General features: G+C 44.5%; 1 protein-coding gene across 4 annotated transcripts in view; it reads left to right on the top strand.

Annotated features, from left to right (window-relative positions):
* The window catches only part of LOC116619720 (protein NLRC3), an 85,281-nt gene that overhangs the window by 38,930 nt on the left and 22,497 nt on the right, over positions 1-23,854 (top strand). For 3 of the 4 annotated variants that reach the window (XM_048722916.1, XM_048722918.1, XM_048722917.1), the window contains exons 2-3: positions 972-1,126; positions 1,518-2,399. In XM_048722916.1, coding sequence (XP_048578873.1) covers positions 1,529-2,399 — 871 coding nt within the window. In that variant the 5' untranslated portion in view covers positions 972-1,126; positions 1,518-1,528. Of the gene's footprint in view, positions 1-971; positions 1,127-1,517; positions 2,400-9,468; positions 10,907-23,854 lie in introns of those variants that run through there. The other variant, XR_007306789.1, reaches the window with a different exon arrangement.

Here is a 23,854-nt window from a genome sequence, read left to right as displayed (position 1 = left end):
GTTGTAGAACTGCCATTTGTCAATCGCCATTTGTCGTTTGCGCTGCCAACGTCTTTTGAAATAGGTGTATACACCTATTTTAATAAAGATTGCACCCGCGAATCAATGTATCGTAACCCGCAGTGGTTCGTGGGTAACGTATACAGGGCTGAATCCTGGTCTCTGAACGCCGTGTTGACGTTTAGAGGTACATAAACAAGATTCCTAAAGCTTTCTAATCCTGTGTTTATTTTTATATACGCTTATTTTATTATTTATTTGATACCCATGAAGCACTGCAGCTTACGACACATAGATTCTCCAAGTGCAGCCTTATGTGAAATAGGTGTATATACAAGCAGTCCCGCAAAAAGCAGGAGCCTCAAAGACAACATCAAACACTTTATTTCATGGAAAATCCTGTCATCCCACTCGGCCTACAGCAGCTCTAGTAAAAGATGTAATTACTGCCTCAAAGAAAAACTGATCATTATTCGCCAACCCAAGCTTATCAACCTTAAACAAGCGTAATGAGCAAGTATCTTTGTGCCGCCACAGGAACAAAGCCTTGTTATGCAACAGCTGAATTATTCAATTTCATCATAGCAACCTAGCCATTCAAATTTCGTGCCCTATTTTTATGTAAATTTTTTATATAGATAGTATATAAGTGATGATAGTAATATATTCTTAATAAATCTCCTGATGAGTGGGCGTGGGCAACCACGAAACAGGCTTGTAGAGATGAAACGGTAGTTCGCGTGTTTTTTTCCTACAAACCAAGATATATGTGTATATATTTTTTGCGCTAAAACAGAGCGTTTATATTACAGGTACATGTTGACTAACATAGCATTTACATAACAGGAAGATTTCTGTTTGACATAGCATTACATTTATATTGTGTTTAACATAGCGTTACATTTATATTGTGTTTAACATAGCGTTTACATTACAGCTACATCATGTTTAATACAGCGTTTACATTACAGATACATTGTGTTTTCACTATCTAAGATCTGGGGCACTGCTAGACATTAGGTGTTGCTACTCCCTTAATATGTCCACGTCAAATGCCATAGTCAATTGAATCAGCGGAGTCAACAATTCATCATGTGAGGGAAGATCATTTTGCGGCTTTTTAAAGGTAATAGTACTGTCAATAAAAACAGCAACAGCAAAATTATTTATACTCATAATGAGAACGACAGAGATTGCATGTAATTGAAACCAAGTATTATGAATAGAAACTAATTTAAATGTATTTGTATTTTTTCTTTTTTTATAATTTTTTACCATTTTAATCTTTTTTTATTCAAGAATCTATTAACATTTGGTAAGGAATTCGCGAGATTAAAGAATTCGGAGAGTTTGGCTTGGAAATACCCCTGGGTTTCCGACGACGGCTCAAAATGCGGAGATTTCAAATCGCACAACATGAAAATTACTATTAGATAATTCATCAATCTGGTCACACATCTGATAATGTGAAGTATTTTGATATTTTATTAACCATTACCCAAACCTCTTTCTTGCAGCCGTCGCTCTGATGGCAGGCAGGTTCCCAATCAATAAAGAGTCAGAGAACTTCTCAAGACTCTCGCGTCTTCTCATTGATGGAGGAACAGAAGCGCTTAGAAGCGTGTTCAGTCGGCTCCACCCTTCCCTTAGTGCTTCCTTGAAACGCTACGAAACAACCCTGTGTGACTTATGGAAACCTCCAAGAGGCAAAAAGAAGATACTCTATGATAGTCAGTGGTATAAACTATACCCATTCACTGGATCACCAAGCCTACAGGATTTTGACATCACTCTTCTTTTTGTCCTCTTGAGGAGCATTTGTCCCTCCCTGTCGCCTCCTGCTACAGGGTGGGATACATTGCCGAACACGACCGATAACTCTCTTGAAGCAAACCTTGTTAGAATCAAGTTCTACAGGAATGAGCTATATGGGCATATCAATGCTGCAGCTTTTAAAGATGTCGAGTTTGAAGACTACTGGACAAAGATATCTCTCCCTCTCATCGCTCTGGGCATCAGTGCAGATGAAATAGACAAACTTAAGACACGCCGATCAGGAGCTACCGACTACGCAGCATTATTTGAAGAATGGAAGAAGGCGGATGTTGACTTGCTCCGAGAAATACGAGACGTGGGGAATGTTGTAGTTCAGAGTGTTAGCAAGGAAATCCAGGATTCGGAGAAGAGTATCAGCAAGGTGATCCAGGATTCAGAGAAGAGTATCAGCAAGGTGATCCAGGATTCAGAGAAGAGTATCAGCAAGGAGATCCGGGATTTAGAGCAGAGTGTGAGAGAAGAGGTGATCAGATCCATCCACGAAGTCTGCCAAAAGCTCGATGATGTGACGAACAAAGACCTTGATGAGGCTGAAAGGGTCGAGTTTGCAAAACAGGAGAAAGGTACGTGGTCATCTAGAAGTGACTTGCTGAGCAGGACGATCCTGCAAAAGTACAGATAATGTAGGTGATGCTGTATCCAGCTTTCCGTATTCTACTTCTATCCTAACTGTTTGCATAGTAGAGCACTGGAAAAGGGGACATCGTTGCGCATCGCGTTGTATTTTACAGCGCTCGCGCAGATTTTGTTATATATTTGGTATTTGGTATTTGTTTGATTTCAGGGGAAATCATTGGGGGGGGGGGGCGTCAATTTTCGTGTCTTCCTCCATTTACAAAGGGAATAGTGGTGAGGAGAAGGATAACACAAAAATAATTATATTACAATGTAAAGAAAATCATTATTATACATGTTATATTGAAAGGTTGCAAGATTATCATAAATGTTGTGGGCTGCGTACTACAAAGTTATCACAGGTACCTGTATTCGCATTTAAGTGAAGAAGGATAATGGAGCTTCAGTCATCCCTTTCGACCGTTCCCCCCCTTCCCCCGCACCATCACAAACCCCTCCCCCCACTGCGCACATGCATATTCTACCAAAGACCAAAATTTGCGAAGCTTGTCATACTTCCAGTCACAGCTTCATCTTCCTATGGAGACAAAGCAGAAGTGATAAACATTTTTCTAATGCCAAATTAACGTAGTTACGGTATTTGTCTCTATAACATATATTTCAAATTTCCTTGCCATATCATTATGTACGTTTTCTTTCTTCAGTGGTAAATAGGTGGAGGAGCTGTCTAATAGAAGAGTACACATCTAAAGATGCCTCGCAAATCACCCCGCTGCCCTGGCTTGAGTTCGAACCTCATTTTTCTCTCGAAAAAATGTACAAAGAGCCTAACATTACTGCTAAAGACGGCTCAAAGGTGGAAATAAGGAAGTTGTTTGAGTCAGGGCCAAGAAGGAAAACCGGCAGAGTCCTCCTTGAAGGGAACCCTGGAGTTGGAAAAACGTCGTTCTGTAAGAAGCTCGTCAACTCCTGGGCACTTCTCCAGAACTCAGAACCATGCGGTATGTAACAAAAATAACCTTACTCAAGCTTCTAAAATACCCTTTCCCTACAATACTGGAATAGCTTTATCAACAGGAAAAGCCATCATTTACCACCCACCCCACCACAACCCATTTCACAACACCCATCTCACCACAAACCAACTCACAAAACACACCTCACCACAATAACACAACACCCACCTCACCACAAACCAACTCACAACACCCACCTCGCCACAAACCAACTCACAACACCCACTTCACCACATACCAACTCACAACACCCACCTCGCCACAAACCAACTCACAACACCCACCTCGCCACAAACCAACTCACAACACCTATCTCACTACAAACCAACTCACAACACCCATCTCACCACAAACCAACTCACAACACCCACCTCACCACATACCAACTTACAACACCCACTTCACCACAAACCAACTCACAACACCCATCTCACCACAAACCAACTCACAACACACACTTCACCACAAGCCAACTCACAACATCCACCTCACCACAAACCAACTCACAACACCCACTTCACCACAATCCAACTCACAACACCCACCTCACCACAAACCAACTCACAACACCCATCCTACCACAAACCAACTCACAACACCCACCTCACCACAATAACACAACACCCACCTCACCACTAACCAACTCACAACACCCATCTCACCACAAACCAACTTACAACACCCATCACACCACAAACCAACTCACAACACCCATCTCACCACAGACCAACTCACAACACCCACTTCACCACAAGCCAACTCACAACATCCACCTCACCACAAACCAACTCACAACACCCACTCCACCACAAAGCAACTCACAACACCCATCCTAACACAAACCAACTTACAACACCCATCACACCACAAACCAACTCACAACACCCACTCCACCACAAAGCAACTCACAACACCCATCCTAACACAAACCAACTTACAACACCCATCACACCACAAACCAACTCACAACACCCACCTCACCACAATAACACAACACACACCCCACCACAAACCAACTCACAACACCCATCTCACCACAAACAAACTCACAACACCCACCTTACCACAAACCAAATTACGACATCCATTTCACCACAAACCAACTCACAACACCCCTCTCACCACAAACCAACTCACAACACCCATCTCACCACATACCAACTCACAACACCCATCTCACCACAAACCAACTCACAACACCCATCTCACCACATACCAACTCACAACACCCATCTCACCACAAACCAACTCACAACACCCATCTCACCACAAACCAACTCACAACACCCATCTCACCACATACCAACCTCATTTCACTCCATGTCAACCTGGGGCGGGTTACTGGGGGTGACCCAGTGAGGTCCAGCGGGGTCGTATCTGTGCCCCCAGTATCTTCTAAATGTATCTTCAGTATCTTCGGTATTGCTCCCTATTGCTTGGTAAAAATAGGCCATTTTAGCTATAAGTGCGCGCGCATAACCATATACACCTACCTCAACTACAAGAATGCAGCGCTTTTTCAAGCCTACATCTTCAAACGAAGTGCGCGCTGCATGCCGGTAGTTGAGGTAGGTGGAAGTGAAAGTAGGTAATGGTTAGCGCGCGCATATTTATAGATGGAATGGCCTTTTTCTTGTACCTTGGCCGATTGATTTCAACCAAGGGATAACGGATAAGCAAACCCAACCACATCCCATCCAAACCCTCAACACCCACCGAACCACACCCACAACACCCCAACTCATCATGTTTTATTATTTCGCTCTACACCACTTCCCGCCCAACGCCTCGTACCACACCGAAACGCACCCTATCCCACCCAACACCCACCATATTGTGAAGTGCATCATTCGCGCATTAAAACAAACAAAGAAAGAAATGTCTATTACTGGCTGCCTTTTCTTATTATTTCTATAACTCTAGACAGTTAATATTTTAGCTGAATTGTAGTCACCGATATTTTTTCCACTTGTGCTATCGAGTTTCTAGCGGTACATATGCAACGGACAATTAATTAGTTTAAAATCCCATACGTGAAATCTTTGAACTTGAACTTTATTGTACATAAACACATTTGTTTTTCTTTTACATGCTCACCCGCTAATGGAACTGGCTAATCTAGGCGGGTTCAGCTCAAATAAAAGTAACAATAATAGTTGCAATTATAGTTACAACATTTTCAGAAATAATAGACACAAGACGAACGAGACGAACAGGTACATAGAACATAAAAAAATGAGAGGAGTTTAGTTTTCCTGTAAAGAGCAATGTTTGTTGGAGGAATATATCAAAGTTGTTCATTAGTCATAAAAACAGTATCCTACGTTGAAATTGCCCTATCGAGCTTGAATAGCTTGCTTATATGGTAGATATCAACGTAGTCATCAATTTGCTTTAAGACTTCAAGGAGTTTTTTTGTGTAATTTCGTTTTGAGTGCTTTTTTGCCATTTTCTTTTAGGGAAGCTGGTAACTCATTTCATAGCCTTGCGTCAAGCCTGGAAAATGATTTGTATTGGAGCTGGAGTTTTGCATGTTTAATATAAAAATTATTAGATGTCAATGATCTAGTGTTATATAAATGAACCTTTTTTAGTATCCATGAAAAGTTTGATGTTCCTAGGTGCTTTACAATTTCGAACATCATGCATTAGGTTGCATATATTTTCGAAATAAAGAAAATTTATCTGTAGAATATCTGCATCAAGGAAGAGCGGGACTGCATGGTCTCGTCTTTCTGCAACGTATATGAATCGCAGAGCTCGCTTTTGCAATAAAAGAATTTTATTCGTATGACATTTGTCAGACGATCCCCAAACTGATATTGCGTAAGATATATATGACACAATTAGGGACTTGTATATTTGTAAAAAATATTTTGCGTGGAAGAAAATGCCTAATTTTTGCGGTAAGTCCAACTGTTTTACTTATTTTAGTTGTAACTTGATTTATATGATTTTTAAAGGAGAGATTCTCATCAAGAAGCATGCCGAGATACTTGACAAAATTTTTACACTCAAGGCTCAAACTAGATTGTTTATCATTATCGAATATCATAATTTTAGGTTTAAAAGCAAGCACTTTTATCCCCCGCTTAAGAATTTGAAACAACCAAGTACCCTTCCCCTGAAACCACTACCCACCCCTCCCCCCAATTTTCGCTCCCTTCCTCTAAAGACTGTTAACGTCTTCATTTGAATTCTAAGAACTTTTCAGAAATACCTGCACTTTTTTACCTTGAAATTTTAATTAGAGGGTAAGCAATTTTTATTTTTTTTATTTAGATTAGGTATTTGTCGAGTCTGATGTGTCGACGTTTTCTTATTTTAGATTCATCCTTTCCGGAAGACATCAAAGTCGTATTGTTGCTGCAATGTCGTGATTTAGTAGATGTCAGCGACTGGAAAGATGTTATCCTTCATGCGATCCCCGATAATTATTCAGAAGGGAACCAGGAGAGAATCATCAGATACATCGGTGACAATGAAGAGCACATCGCTTTTGTTCTCGATGGGTACGACGAACTCCCGAGTTCTTCAAAGGGACCACTTGATATGATAATCAATGCTAAGAAAGTGCTAAAACAATGCTATGTCATTGTCACTAGTCGCATGAATCAGATACCGCAAGAGTTGAAAAACTGTTTTGACAGGACACTTGAAATAAAGGGATGGGATTTGAGCAATGCTAAACAGTTTATCAAGGACTACTTCTCATCTTCTAAATCTGCCGATCAGCTGTGGAACCTTTTAATTGAATATAACGTTACCAATATTTTTGGAGACAGTTCCTTGCTTGACTTTGTATGTAACCCCCTCAATACTGCTATGCTTTGCTTGGCCTTTGATGACAACAGAGAGCGTTTCACTTCACAGACAAGCATAGATATCACCACGTTGTACAAAGATATCTTTTTCTGCATCGGTAGAAGGTACAAGGCTACTAAAGGCCTAGACGTCAAGGAGTGTGAACTTGAAAGCTGGATGCATGAGCATCTCTTACTGTTGGGAAAGTACGCTTACAAAGCACTTTTGGAAGAAAAGCTATGTTTTACGGCAAAGGAATTACCACAATTTCTTGCTGACCTGGGCATACTGTTCAAGAACAAAGCAGCAAAGAAGATCCGATGTACCGAAGTCACGTTTTCTTTTGTACATAAATCCCTACAAGATTACTTGGCGGCTTTATTTATTGCGAATCGCTTGGCAGAAGGTGACTTGAATGTAGTTGTTTTTCGCGATGTATTAGCGTATGATTTGGCCTCTATGATTGAGCTTTCCCAAAAACATCGCCGATGACATCGCACCTGTTAATGATGCGTTGGCAGATTTTCTCTCACATAACAATGTCATAGAAAGGTTAGTTTGCTATCCAAAAAGCCTGATTGGCGGGGTCTTCAATGGTCTTCGACACAACAAATCTGTAAAGATCCTGGAGCTTACTGGGTTTTCAGTCCCTGATGATTCCATTATGGCATTTGCGGAAATGCTTTCTAGCAATACGATTTTGGATGAGCTTGAAATAAAATGCGTGACATCTCGGGATGTGGCAGGTATCGCTAGAGTCATAGCAGGAAACCAGGCGATCAAGACCCTGAAGCTTTGTTATGGTCTTCGTTATTTCAACGAGCATGAGGTGATTAAGGATATGATATCACAAAACAAGGTTATAGAAACACTCGATTTGAGCGAATTCCGGATTGACGGCGATGTTATGTGTGATGTACTTGATGCAATAAACAAAAGCACGTCATTAATGAGATTGAGCCTCAATATGAAAGTTACTTCTGATGAGTTGCTGATTAAACTTGCAGAGACAATAGAACACCGTTCATTGATAGAAGAGCTGAATCTGGAGATTAGTCGTAGCCTAACTCATGATGCGTGGAGTTACTTTGCGAGGGCTCTCTCTGCAAATAACTCCATAAAGGCGTTACACCTTTCTAGCGAAGAGTATTATACTGATACTGGTTTGATTATCGAGGCATTAAAGGAAAATACATCAATTAAGAGATTGGACCTTTATAATATTGCCATGGATTCTGATGTTGCAGATTTGTTTTCAGAAAACAAAACAATTGAACATGAGACACAGTAAATTTGATGATGAAGGTATAGCTGCTCTCGCCAGGACACAGCTACACAAACCATCACTGATCGGTTTAGATCTTTCGTCGAATCAGATATCAAGCAAAGGTGCTATTGCAATTGCAGAGATGCTTTCCAAGAACCAGTTGCTAGAAACATTCAGATTATGCCTTTATCAAATCGGAGACGAGGGTGCAATAGCTATAGCTAACGCTTTGATGACAAATTCTACCCTCAAGAAACTCGATCTTGAAGGTAATTACATCGGAGACGAGGGTGCAAAAGCTATAGCTGAGGCTTTGATGACAAATTCTACACTCAAGGAACTCCATCTATATGAAAGTAATATCGGAGACGAGGGTGCAATAGCTATAGCTAACGCTTTGATGACAAATTCTACACTCAAGAAACTCCATCTTCATACTTATGGCATCAGAGCCGTTGGTGCTGCTGCTCTCGCCGACATGCTTTATTATAACACTGAGCTAGAGGTTTGTTCTCATAATGGTTATATTAGAGATGTTATAGATAAAAGAAGGCGTCAAGCAACTATTGGCGCCCTCGAAATGTGATTCCATATCTCATCAGCAATGTACCGCCTAATTATTCAGACTGGACTTCTATGCCAACACAGTGGAACCTCTATCACAGGCTTACCAACCTCTCAGTCAGTCTCCAGTCAATCCCAGTGACTAGCTCGAATATTTTCACGATTGATCACATCCTGTAATTGTCCTATAACTGTCTTATATCCTAGAATAAAGGTCACAAAAAACTCTCGTTGCTTTGTGATGTGTATTTATTTAGAATAAGCGGTATTTCTAACGTTTAAGCAGTTGAGGGATTGCGCGTTAAAAATATTCGAGCTAGTTACTGGGATTTACTGGAGACTGACTGAGAGGTTGGTAAAAATATTCGAGCTAGTTACTGGGATTTACTGGAGACTGACTGAGAGGTTGGTAAGCCTGTGCCTCGATACAACGATACGGCAATACAGTGGAACATCGATATATCAATACGGCAATACAGTGGAACCTCGATATAACGATACCACAATACAATGGAACCTCTATATAACGATACGGCAATACAGTGGAACCTCGATATAACGATACGGCAATACAGTGGAACCTCGATATAACGATACGGCAATACAGTGGAACCTCGATATAACGATGTGGCAATACAGTGAAACCTCGATATAACGATACGGCAATACAGTAGAACCTCAATATAACGATGTTATGACAGGCTGGACCTGACATCTTATTTTAAGGATCGCTATAAGAATCAGCATTCAAAGACCCCCCCCCCCCCCCCTATTTTGAGGGCCTTTAGGCCAACCTTTGAATATAGGGCGCCACGAACCGGAACGTGTCACATCGATCATTTCTCTCGCACTTTGGATTCGTTTGCCGCGAGACCCCGGGCTCTAAGGGAACCACGCCCATCGGTTTCACTGGCGTCAGGGGTTCCATTCCCGGTCTCCGGGGAAACCACTGGAGAAGAACCATGTCTAGCCGTGTGTGGGACGACACATCCATTAGGCTTTTGTTTTCTGCTCAAGATCACAAGAAATGTAATGTAAATGTACTCCTACTCACAAAAAGACCTGCATTTTGATAATAGCGAAATAGTATCATAACGGAATAAAGAGCGCGAAAGATCAAAGTTGTGACACGGATAAGTGGAGTATGATACAGACACGCATTTAGTCCCTGTCAAGTCTCTGTTCTAGGAGGGTATCTACTCCTGACGTCCTTTCAAGAGAGAAGATTTTTTTCGCATTGAAAGCCTTGCAATTGATGCATGATAATAACAGGGCTTAGCCTGAGATGGCTTCTAGTTGGCGGTTGGATTTTATTATCTATTGTAGACATCAGATAGCTATTATCTATTGTAGACATCAGATAGCTTTTAGTTGGCGTCAGACTCGATTAGCTATTTACGGTACAGGCCCGTAGCCAGGATTTTGAGCGGGCGTGTTCGTTTACCCATAAAGCGGATCATTTTCTCTAATGTAGCTCATCCTACCTCGTAGTGGTAGTTGTAGTAGTTTCTAAATAAGAGCGGAGCTTCCAGTAGAGTGGTGGGTGGGGGGTTCTTCCAACGCCCCGAACCCCCTCCCCCCCCTGGCAACGGGCCTGCGGCAGCCAGTACTCAGTACGATAATAGAATTATTATTAAGGGTATCAATTGGATTTTTCTGTACTGCGATGTAAATAAAAAATTGCTGTTGTTGTTGTTCATTTCCGATGTTTTTATCATGTATATTTAGTAAGTGTAATTGTGAATTTTTAGTGTGTAATATTTTAAGGTGAGGGCCTAAAGGTTATTAGCCAATTCGCTATTAAGTGCTTCCTCTTTAAATAAAGTCTTTATTATTATTATCATTATCATTTTTATTATTGTTATTATTCTTGTCATTGTTATTGTTTTTATTATTATTATGTTATATATTTTGCGGAGATGGCGTTCTATTCTATCTGCATCTGACGTCACATCCTCTTTACCCTTTCAATTAGAGTTGAATATAAGAAAATGGCAAACGCCAAATGCCTTGCCGAATGATACAAGTATCTTTATATAGCATTCAGTGAAGCTAAACAAAACGGTTTTAAACAAGAAAACAAGGTACACAAAAACTTTTTTCCATTTTTCTTATAATCAAACTCAATTGAAATAGGTGTGCAACGTTTTCTTGTATGTGATTTCAAGCTCGTGTCGTCATATCCGGTCTAATGTTTGGAGGCTCAGCGCTTGGACACCATTGTCATGCGCATTCGCGGTAGTATTCCTCACACTCATGACGTCACGCACCAGGCCCGGGAATGGATGATCATGACACAGGGAGACCAACGGTTTGATGATAGCTATAAAGCCCCGGCTATAGTCTTTGCTGAGCAGGAGGTAGATAACAGGGTTGATGGCGTAGTAGGTGTTGGGGATCATTGCTAGAACTTCTGTCACCTGTTGGTATCAATCATCTATAAGAGACAGACGGACAAACGCACAGACAGACAAACGGGACAGACAGAAATCCGGACAGACATACCGGCAGACATACGGACAGACATACTGATGGACGGACAGACAGACATACGGACAGCCAAACAGACAGACGGACAGACAAAAAAAATAACGGACGGACAGACAAACAGTTGGAAAGACATGAAAGGACAGAAAGACATAGGGACAAAAATAGGGAGGGACAGATGGGCGGTAGGGCGAGCGGGTCTCGCGTTCTCCACCAAGTAAGAATTCCAAAACACGGCAAATGCGCCGTCGTTTAAAAAGGTCTTCGGTTGCGTGCACGCTCGAAATAAAGGTTTAAAATTGGTTTGGAAACTGATTTGTGATTCAGTGACCGACTAAAGCGAATTAATGAATAAAGTAATAAATGAATGAATAAGTGAGTGAATGAATGAATAAATCGAAGAGTGGATAAATGAGTGAGTGAATGAATAACAGATAGACATACCTCAAATGTTGTGATACAGATTCGTAACACGTAGATGGGGAACAACAACAGAGCAAACGTCACCACTACCGTGATGCACATCTTCAACACATTCACCTTTGTCTTGTGTTCTAATCGTTAATTGGCTGCGATCACGTCATTAGGGATACGGCGCACCCAGTGGACTTGTGGACAGTGATGGAGTACAAAACCCCCATGACCACTAGCGGTAGTGCATAGAAGAGAACCATTTGGGTGGAGACGTAGATTATTTGGGAGTCGGGATGCATTGGGGCCCAGTTCATGAGACAACCAATTTTACTAGTAGATGTGGAGGTTTGGGGATGAGTCAATTAAAGCAAGAACCCAGACGACAGCAATGATGACCTGGTAACCATGGAAACCAGCATGTCAGGGTTGCCCTTTTCTTTATATTTAAAATTTGTCACGGCCTTTGCTTTACCACTCGTCATCCCTTCCCTTAAGGTCTTTAGCATTGACTAAGGACCCAAACCCCTCCCCCATCAAGTCACTAACATTGTATTACCCCATCCCTCCCCCATCAAGTCACTAACATTGTCTTCCCCACCACTCCCCCATCAAGTCACTAACATTGTCTTCCCCACCCCTCCCCCATCAAGTCACTAACATTGTCTTCCCCCACACCTCCCTTATAAAGAAGGCCCTCAAATTGTCGTCCACACCCCTCCCCCATCAAGTCACTAACATTGTCTCACCCCACCCCTCCCTTATAAAGAAGGCCCTAGCATTGACGTCGCCACCCCTCCCCCATCAAGTCACTAACATTGCCTTACCCCTCCCCTCCCTTATTAAGAAGGCCCTAACATTGTCTTACCCCACCCCTCCCCCATCAAGTCACTAAAATTGTCTTACCCCTCCCCTCCCTTATAAAGAAGGCCCTAACATTGTCGTCGCCACCCCTCCCCCATCAAGTCACTAACATTGCCTTACTCCTCCCCTCCCTTATAAAGAAGGCCCTAACATTGTCTTACCCCACCCCTCCTCCATCAAGTCACTAACATTGTATTACCCCTCCCCTCCCTTATAAAGAAGGCCCTAACATTGTCTTACCCCACCCCTCCTCCATCAAGTCACTAACATTGTATTACCCCTCCCCTCCCTTATAAAGAAGGCCCTAACATTGTCGTCGCCACCCCTCCCCCATCAAGTCACTAACATTGTCTAACGCCGAAGAACCGATCAAACGCGATCACCGTCAAGGACAGCATGGCCAGAGAGTGGCAAAATACATCCAGAAATGCGATAAAGAACTTGCATATTACCGTGGCAAACACTTGGTTGAGGTAGTCCATTCTTTTCGGGTAAATAAGCGCTATATAGAATTTCATCACCATTGTTGTACAAACTGTCACGAGCTCAGAAACAGCGAGATTTACAATCAAGTAGTTAGTCGCGTTCTTCATTCGCTGGTTTCTGGTAAATAGAGAATTTGGATAAATGTTAACATATCAATCAATGGCTGCTGTATCGGCGTATGCTTCAACTTGGGTGAAGTGTTCCTTACTTTATCACGTGCAATACGCTTATCATGCTTGGCCGTGCAACATCCCAATCCCCCCTTACTGGCCACAAGTGAATTTCCTACCCAGAGCAGACAAACCATATTCCTCCTTTGTCCCCTTCTTCCCCTCCCTTACCTGGACACGATACCAGGAACAGAGAAACCATTTCCCCCTCCCCTCCCTCTCCTCCGTACCCTCCCTTACCTGGACACGATACCAGGAACAGAGAAACCATCTCCCCCTCCTCTCCTACTTCTCCGTACCCTCCCTTACCTGGACACGATACCAAGAACAGAGAAACCATCTCCCCCTCCTCTACCTCTTCCCCGTACCCTCCCTTACCTGGACACGACGTTGATGAAAAGCGAGTTTTCTATCAAGACAGTAAGCATGATGACGATCAACAGGACGGATTTGACCGCCCGGAAGGTCTCATCCGACAGAAGTTTGTTCACCTGGGGTGGGGGGGGGGGGGGAGCATTCTGTCTGCGGTGTTGTGGCATTAACACCAGGCTTCCGTTTGACTCGTTCATTGTTATCTCGCCTGTGTGTTGTACAAAACATTGTTAGTAAAACAATACTCCTCTTTATAAGCATTTAGATTCTTTAGACTTGTTACAACAAATAGAACTAGGCAAAGAGATATACTTCAAAATAAAGATTTTGAGAAATGCCACCTTGTAAGTATCACAAATGGCGCCAAATAGACAACTCGGACTAAAAGAAATCGGGTCACGTTTGAGATGAAAGAAGCAAATTTAAGACAAAATAAACACAGAAAGCGGACGAAAGTATAAAATCTTTCAATGAAAACAAGCAAATGAATGTGAATTTTTTTGAATAACGTGAATTTTTAGGAGCGAGCATATTTCATGATCTAGATTAGTTAACAATATTCGGAGAACAGGGGCCGGTTCCTGAAAGGCTGGATGAAGTTATCCACGGACAAAAGATATCTGTTGTATTTATCTACAGATAACTGTTATTTGGCCTTCTAGGAATCGGCCTCAGAAATATTACAATTAAAGCATTATTGATGTTGCTAAACGGTAACTGGAAAGAAATCGGAAAATGGTCCATTTTCCTTGTGTCTTTAGATGACATTTCTATCGATGCGTATACTTTTAGAGACATGGGTCTACGGCGTGCTCGACGCCTTCTATGTATATGGTTACATCTAAGGCTTATTACTGGACGTCTTGATCTAAGGCCTGAAAAGGCGTTCACCAGCCGTTCAATTTTAGCCAAAATAAAGGAAAGTTTTCCCGTATTCGGCCAAAGCTTATATTTGGGAAACCTTTTAAATTGTCAGAACGCAGATATATTGTTGTATTTTCTTTGTCAGGGGCGGATCTAGCTTTTCGCTTAAGGGGGGTTTGCTCAGTGACAAAGGGGGGAGGGGTAAATTTTTTGTTACATATTGTTTTCTGACAGCCCATAAGGGGGAAGGGGGGGGGGGGGTAAACTTCATGAGCCCTTCCCCTTGATCCGCTACTGTTTGCCCTTGAATTTTGAAACTTTGACGCAGGGACCATTATAACCAATCGCATGTTTGCCCCTGTCTCTCGTATTGTATCACGAACCAAGAAAACGGGAGAACATGCCGGGCATTGATAAGTCTACTGTATGAGATCACGATAGCGAGATCACGATAAAACTTTAATCAAACTGAATACAAGATTCGCCTGAGTTCTTTGTGAAATGAAGGGTTCATACTAGTGGGATTGTTTTGCAACATGTGTTTTTCATTGGTCCACCAAGTAGCACAAGAGTTCAGATACCCACTCATCTTCTGGACCAGGCAAAAACACCACACATCCTGACCGCATCGTGGTCTGTTGGACTGGCTAGATTGGGATAAGGAGAAAAAGTAGTTCATCTATCGCACCTTCTAAGCAGTAATCCCCAACCAAACTACTTGTGAAATACTTTTTTAACGTACAGTAAGTATATTGTACCTTGGGTATCTTTCTGGCGATGCACTCGTTTCTCAGCGGCCTTTCTATCCCGTTCCTGTCTTCCGTCGGTCTGACACATCTTGGAGGTGCTTCAGATACCATTGCACCTATTCCTCAGGTAACAGGCATGACCGAGCTAGTTGTTCGATTCCAATATACATTTGTTTCTCTTCGATTTGAACGATGATTCTAGCGCATTCTTTAGCGGTACTGTAATGCAATTTTTCCCATTATATTTCGTAAAGTGTTTCAAATATTCCTCTTGGGTGAGGTAGTGTACGTGACATGTTTCACTGCAAACGTTGCATTCCCCACCCCAGGACTTTGCTTTTAAGGTAATAGGGATAGGGACATACGACAAGAGAGGGCCACCTCTTGGAGGGCTCTGGACACCCCTTTGAACATATGGGGTGGGGCAGCCCTCATAGCAACACGGGAGCAGCTGGGAGATGTAGTTTTCGGTAGTTCTTTAACCATATGGCGATCCCTCAGTTGCCATCCCCAAAATAAGTCCCGAAGCTTGTCCGCCAATTCATTCTTGCTTTGAGATACAAAAAAAAAAATTATTATTGCTTTGAGATACAAAAAAACATTCATTCTTGCTTTGAGATACAAAAAAAACATTCATTCTTGCTTTGAGATACAAAAAAAATTACATTCATTCTTGCTTTCTTTAATCATGATGACTTTGGAGTCTTGAAAAGGAGCGCCGTTATATCTATTGATATATACATCCAAATGAATCCATTATTATTTTAAGGTTTTCGTTCTTTTTCAGCTCAAGAACTTTTTTTGACTTACTATCAATGTGTTGAACAAGAATCTGAAATATAGAAAAGCCAAGAAGCAGTTTATACACATGGACTAGTTTTGTGTGAACGTACATTGAAAAAAAAAGGATACAAACTAATCACTTCATGTAGTAATATATAGATTTAAGCACTGCCTAAAAGCAGAGCCAGCATTTAACACCTTTTTGTGTTGGCTGATAGGGGTAGTTTTAGAGGGGATCTTGGTGTCTCTAGAATGTTTTTTAATGAGATTAAAAATATGTCAAATTTTTCATGTAAATATGAATTGTATTGGCCCCTCCAAATGGATCAAGCAACCACTCATTCAATAATATTAAATATGCAGTATGAAAGTTAACAAAATACTAAAACTTGGTGTGAAAAAGGCTGTCAAAGTTCAAGGTGTCACATTGACGAGAAATGTTTTTTCAAGAGTCTAATGGTCAATTCTTATTTCCCTTTATAGAAGTTCCACTATGTATATTTTTATCAAAACACCATTCTAACAAGCTTTGACCTTGCGAAGAATATATAAAGGATGTAACAGCATTCCAAAGATTTAGATGCCTTACTGTAGTTCAGGGGCGGATCTAGCTTTTTGCCAAGGGGGGGATTTGGCCCAAAAATTTTCGTCATTATTTTACCTTCGTAACGATTTTGGGGTGAAAAGATAGAGGAGGTTTAAACCCCCTAACCCCCCCCCCCCCCTTCATAGACCCACTACTTTAGTTTTCATGTTCTACAACTGATTATTCAGAAAAATGAAAAACTGAACTCCACAAATATACCTCCTGTCATGCATTACATATTGGTGCACCCACCCATTGGCCTGCTGGTTTTAGAAACCCTGGATCCACCCATGGCTAATCAAAAATGAATGAAATGGAGGCAAATCCTAAATTATTACTGAAAGTGCTTAATTACAATTTCTAATTTTAAACCAAACAATGTTCATTGACCTATGTTAGGGTTAGAGCAAAATAAATAAAACAAAAAGTCAATGGGGAGAAGAAAAAAGGAGAAATGAATGACTCTATTTAAAAAAAATGTGACTCTACTTTAAAAAATATATAGCAATAATGCAATAATAGCTTAAATGAGCATATTCCTAACATTTCCCCTGTTTTCTTTACAGATTTATTATCGGAAAAGCACAAGTTTGATGCTGTCTTTATATAATTTAAGTACCTTGCTCCCAGGGGGGAAGTGGGGGGGGACTTTGAGAAACGGGAGTTTGAGAGACGGGGGTGCTCGACAGCATAATCAATTTTAGCCCTAAGGGACAGCACTAAGGACATAGTCAACAACAATTCTTACCTCTAAGAAATAGCACATTGGGTGTTGTCAGAGGAAAAAAAAAACAAAACAAAAAATGCTGGTTTTAATTTGCTGACGGATCCTATATTGTTATGTTACCGACACTAAAGTCGAAAGTATTAACTGATCAGTTGACTTGTGGTTTATTGTAAAATACATTTCAAGCGATCGGGCCACCAATTAGCGTGAGACACCCCAAGAGATAGCAGAATCGGAAAAATACTCCTCCCCGGGCGTGAAAACCCCTAAAAGATAGCGGAATCGGAAAAATCCTAAAACACACCCTAACAGATAGAAGTTGGTAAGAATTTATACCATAAAAGATAGGTCGAGCACCCCCGTCTATCTTTCTGGAGAGTCCCCCCTGGACCTTGCTTTAATAAAAAAACCCTTCCCTTGATAGAAGTTTCATTAATGTACACTTGTATCAAAGCTACATTCTGACCAGCTTTGCCATTGCAAAGAAACAAATGATGGATGCAACAGCATTCCAAAGATAGAATGATACAGTTAGATACACTTCAGGTGCCATATGGAAGATTAATATATCACTTATTACTGGTGATACTCCATCACCAAGGAAATTAAAATTCACAAACATACCTCCAGTCATGCATTAGACATTGGTGCACCCACCCTGTAGGATGGAGGCCTGCTTTTTTTTATAGAAACCATGGATCCACATATGCTAATGCTACTCTAAAATTAAATGCAAGGAGGAGAACAAATTGATTAAAAAGGTCTAATTTCAAACCTATTACCTATTTTAATTTATTTAGGGTGCAGAGAGGAAACAGCAAATAATATCAATAGTCAAGAGAGAGAGAGAGAGAGAGAGAGAGAGAGAGAGAGAGAGAGAGAGAGAGAGAGAGAGAGAGAGAGAGAGAGAGAGAGAGAGAGAGAGAGAGAAAGGGAAGAAATTGGACTATAGCTTTGATAAAAAAAAATCATCAGTAATGCAACAACTTGTTTGAGCACTCTCCTAACATTTCCCCTTTCCTCATTATCTTTTGGTTGATAGAAAAAATCTATCATCGAGGGCAAGTATTTGCTTTAAAAAAACCTATTTCACATTTACTGCTGTATCAAATAAGAAATCCCCTACTTTATTATCTTTAAGACATTTGCCTATTCTCATGCCTCCCAGCCTTCAGCATCAATCATGGCCCTCGGGTAGTCCTTGGTTGGTTTTACCTAAATAAAAGTGAAAACAATTATAAGTATTGTTTTCTTTCAAAACAACATTTTCATCATGCCAGTTATAACCTTATTAACTTTTCACAACTATTTGAATAATAAATAAATAAACACAATAGATAGTATTCAAGATGCAGACAATATAAGCTAAGCAAAAAGAATATAGGTAATAGGGGTTGCATTTTGTGTTTTTATTTTGGATGAGAAAACTCTTTTGTAACGGGGGGGACTGGGCGGGTTCAGTCTATGGAATGTGTGGAATGTGTGGAATGTGTGGAATGCGGGCGGTTGTTTCGCCTGCATAAACAATCGGCAAAAGTTAATGTAAGCAAAATAGATTTCGCGAACGCGAATAATCAATTAGGGCCGGTGTTTCGCCGGGAGTCCGTCGGCGGCCATCTGGCCGACTACGTCGACTGTCGGGCTGGGTAGTTTGAGTCTAACATTCGGCGAAGTTAATGTAGGCAAAATAGATTTCGCGAACACGAATAATCAATTAGGGGGCAGGTGTTTCGCGAACACGAATAACCAATCGGGCTGCGGTGCTTCGCGTTCATGAATAATCAGGGTGTAGGCCGGGCGCGTGCAAGCCCAAGGACTTGCGCTTACACGACTTTTTGGGGCAGCCGTGAAAACGAGGAGGGCCGCCAACCTACGGAGCGCGGAATAATCGTTTTTCGGCTGTGAGTTCGAAGCCGCCTGCGTGGCGTTTAAACCTGAGTTCTACTCGAACACCCCGCTCCCGAACTCCTCGCGAATTTTTTGCAGTCTCTTTTTCACCCTTTCGCGTGCCACCAGGGAGGGCCCCTTCCCGCTTTTTTTATCATGCGGTGCGAGGCCGTGTCGAGCTCTGATGGCGGCCTTGAGCGTGTTGTATCTCTCTTGTTCCTGAAGTATTAGCCGAAACTCTTCGTCTGAGATACGCCCGTCTTGCAGAGCCTTAGAGACCAGCTCGCTGACCGAGTTTTTCTTACTCTCCGCTAGAACCATCGTGTCTTCGTGTTTAGCCACCTTGATCGTAAGACCCCTAGAGACCACCCCGCGCCCGCGCCCACGACACCGACCAGCCCAGCGACCCCTGCCAGCGGAGCGCCGATCAGAACCCCTATCCCACTCAAAGAGACTCCCAGCCCGGCGCTGGAAAGCACCCCTGCAACGATGCCGGATGCCACAGACACAGCATGGGTAACGGCGAAGGCGCGCTTATACTTCTTCCGCACCTGTCGATAATGCGTTATCTCATTGTCTAGAACCGCCTGAGTGTCACGTATTACCTGGAGTCGGAAACTTTGCGCGTCGCCGCCGGTGCTTGCCGGAGCGGTAGGCGTTTGCGGGGGGTGGGCACTGGGGAGCGGGGGATATATGGATATGCCACCGCTGCTAACGTCGCTGTTCGCCATGCCTGCTATGTCGGACCTAGGTTAGCTCTAATAAGAGGCGAACAGGCTTGCCCTTAAAGTCCACCCGTCTACCACGGTCGTCCCTGACCCATATTCGGATACTCGAGACAGACTCAGAGGGAGACGCTGCGACGCAAATGGGGATGTCGGGCCCATAGACGACTTTCTCGTGCGGCCTCCCGCGGGTTTCTAGGCAAGCGAGAACGTTTGAAGGCTCGTCTAAGGCGAGGCACTGCGAGCGGTCTACGATGTCGCAGAAGACGTAGATGGCCTCTATTTTCGGCAAAGTCACCTCAAGTGGGGGGGCCCCCACGGGCATTGCGAGGCCCCGCTCCCCCATCTGATCGTCTTTAGCCTCTAGGCCAAATAGTGCGCAAAGCTCGGCGTTCAGGAACACAACGCCTGTGGACACGAGCACGATCTTCCCGGTGAGGGGGTCCTGCTTCGCGGTCAGAATATGGCTTTTAGCGTGGTTGATCGTCTCCACGATGGACTCGGCCGTGTGGTGCCCGGCTGGCAGAGTAGCGATGGGCGGGAGGGAGGATATAGTCGTTATCTGCTGCTCCCGCTCGAGATTATACCAGCTGTTAAACAGCGAGCACTGCCGGAGCGCCACAAAGCGTGGGCGCCTTATCGGCTGCCCGAAGAAGAGCGTCAGTTCACCTCCGGTAAACTCAGCGTGTAGGACCACCATTGTGTTGAACATAGACCGCCTTCGTGTTTAATAGGGTTGAGCATGGATTGGGAAGGCTGGCAGATGCTGAACGAGGTCCCCCGAAGGAAGGAGGAGGAGACGAAGAAGGCGGCAGTTGCGGCGGGGGCCTCTATAGCCGAACATATCAAACACGCTATAGCCGAACAAGCCAAAAAACCGGTTTCCCTAGGTTTCCCTAGGTCTCTGACCCTCGCGCAAAAGCTGCTCTACGCCGTGCCCGCGACCCCCGTGGAGAGCACGGCCTCAGACATCACCCCACTACTCACGCAGCTGGAGATACACGTGGCTGAGGACAAATCATTCACGACTAGGGTCCGAGACATATTCAAAGAGACAGTAGTCACGCACAAGTCCGCCAAGGAGTCTCGCCGGTGGCTATCGGAGCCTTCCTATGGGTACTGGCCACAGCAACTCAACTTTGCGGTCTGGTGCGCAACCGCCGGTTGTGGGGTGTCCCTAACTGACCCCACTTTCGCCACGCTCCCCTCTGTCATCAGGGGATTTCTAAGGTTTCACGTCTACTTCACCACCCGGAGGATACTCTACGAGCTCGGCGTCCCCCTGCCTGGCGACAACCCGTTCGCGCAAAAAGGTAACCCCTACAAGAAGGCCGCTTTCGAGCGTCTGTGCATAGAGTTCGGTTTGCCGCGTAAGCCGGACTTCCGATGGAAAGGCGGGCGGAACCACGGGCTAGGCGATGTGTTTGTGTTCTACCCGGGGGAGGGGTATCGCAACGTGCACGTGATCCGCGGCTACGACACGGCGGCGGATGAGTACCCGAGCCACCTCAATCTGTTTAGCGACGAAGGTGGGACGTACAATAGTGGGAAGCAGGTGGGTTACATACGCAACGACGACCACGGGGGCGTGCAATATAGCTGGTTTGCGCCTCCCAAAGGCGAGGGGCTGACAAAAGCAGGGCTAGGGAGACTCGACCGCTCGGTCGAGGCGTTCGTCTACACGGTGCTTGGTGCACAGGTAAACGTCCGTTCCTCCATCGCAGGGGCCGGTGGGCCGGCCATGGAGGCGCAGGCGGAGTTCACGGAGCTGCTCGAAGACGCGATCATAGAAAACGACATCGCTCAAAGCGTGCAAAGGTACCAGTTAGCCGTGCAGGAGGCCAAGGTGAGACTGAGTCTTGCGGTTGCACCAGGTGTGTGGCTGATGCCGAGCGATCTGGTGATAAACACGCAAAGCGTCGTGGGCTACAACAATAAGCTGCAGAAAGCCACGGACTCCATGAAGCTCGGCGCAAACGCGGTCAACACCGAGACAAAGCCAGTCGGTGCTCATAACATGGCCGGTGTGCATCCTAGGGTGCAACACGCGACTGACCACGTGCCGCCCCGGCGGCAAAGCGCCACTGCGAAAGTGCACGCGGAGGGCGCGGCTGCCCCGGACCTGGGCAGGCTGCCGGGTGCCGTTCCGGCGTCGGCACGACAGGCTGCGCATAGCACGTCGGGCGAAAAGAGTGACGGTGTTGTCGGTGCTCGTGGCGGCCGCGGCGTATTACTTGTTCCGATGACTGCTTTGCATTTGACGAACCGAGAACGCGGCTACGGCTAGAATGAGCAGCCACGCGTTTTCGCCAAGGAATTTCACCGCTTCTCCCGCGGCCTTAAACACGAAGTTCGCGATGCTGCCTACTAGCCCGGGGAGAAGCTCGCCCAGCTTTTTCCCGATGGCCTTAAGCCCGTTACCGACCCCTCTGGCCACTAAAGAGAGCGACTTGCCGAGCGACGTCACAATGGCCGCGATTGTCGTCGCTACGGCCAACCCGATAGCGGTGGCGGTGAAGCCGTACTTTTTGAAGATGGCTTTGATGTGTTCTCTTAGCGGCTTTTGGTTCTCGAGCTCTCGGTTTTCGCGTTCTAGTTCGTCAATCTCGGACAGCCTCTCCTCGTTGCGCTCACGGGCCTCTTGGCGGCTACTCTCTGACGAGTTAGGGTCGTCGATGGTCTCCCTGTCTGTGGCTGCCACCCCTTGCAGCTCTTGGATCCGTTCTGTGTTCTCCTGGATGACCGCGTCTATCTCTGCCACGGACCCCATCGCCAGCTTGAAGCCTCTCAGGTTTGCAACGTCCTGTCGGACGCTCCCGTCCTCGTTGAACAGCTGTCTTGGTTTAGACCACCCCCCTTTGTCGAGGTTGCGAACCCGTATCAGCGTCTTTCCCCTCCGGTCTGACTGGAACCGTAGCAGACTCTCTCTAAGGTTTGGGTATTCTCCCCTGAGGGACTGGAGACCGAGTCTTGCCGCCGCACCCTCTGTGATGAACGAGGTTTCAGCACTTGCCGTTCCTGCGGTTTGCGAAGCCGTCCTATGCGCAGCATGCATACGCGACGACGTGCTCGTCATCGGGATCGACTCCCCGTCGTCGGGGTCGAACGGGATAAGGGGTGTCGTCTCGTCGTCCCCCACCCCGCGATCGGCGGACTCACCCGGCAAGGTATCGTCAATGTCAACGTCAACATCACCCATGATGCGCGCGCATAACTCGTGCTATGCTATGTTAGACATGTCTAACAGTCCGCACCATAGCCACGCGACTTCGTACTTCATGTGCATATATACACGATGTCAGTCAGCGATAAACTCGACCCCCAGCGAACACCCAGGATCCCTCTGGGGTTGAAAGCCGAGAGAACAGTTCACCGAGTCACTCTCAACCCGTCGACGGCCTCCCCAGAGGAGACGCTATATGTGGCGGTCCCCAAACTGTCGGAAGGCGTCACGCTCGTGCCTGGCTCCTTGAGGGTCGGTCTCGAACTCTCCGTCTCAGGCCATGCGAATAATACCGTCGTAACAACGTCGGCCGAAATCTCGTGAACCGCCTGAAAATCACGTTTGCAGGAGAAATGCTCCAGGACACCAACCGCTACGACGTCTTCAAGACGTATGAGGAGCTTTACCTGTCCAAGGTCGAGAGAGAGGACCGCCTGGAGCAGGGCATACAGTCGGA

Source organism: Nematostella vectensis, chromosome 15 (assembly GCF_932526225.1).
Source record: "Nematostella vectensis chromosome 15, jaNemVect1.1, whole genome shotgun sequence".
In the NCBI taxonomy this organism is placed as follows: Eukaryota; Metazoa; Cnidaria; class Anthozoa; order Actiniaria; family Edwardsiidae; genus Nematostella; species Nematostella vectensis.
This window is presented reverse-complemented; position numbering and strand designations above follow the sequence as displayed.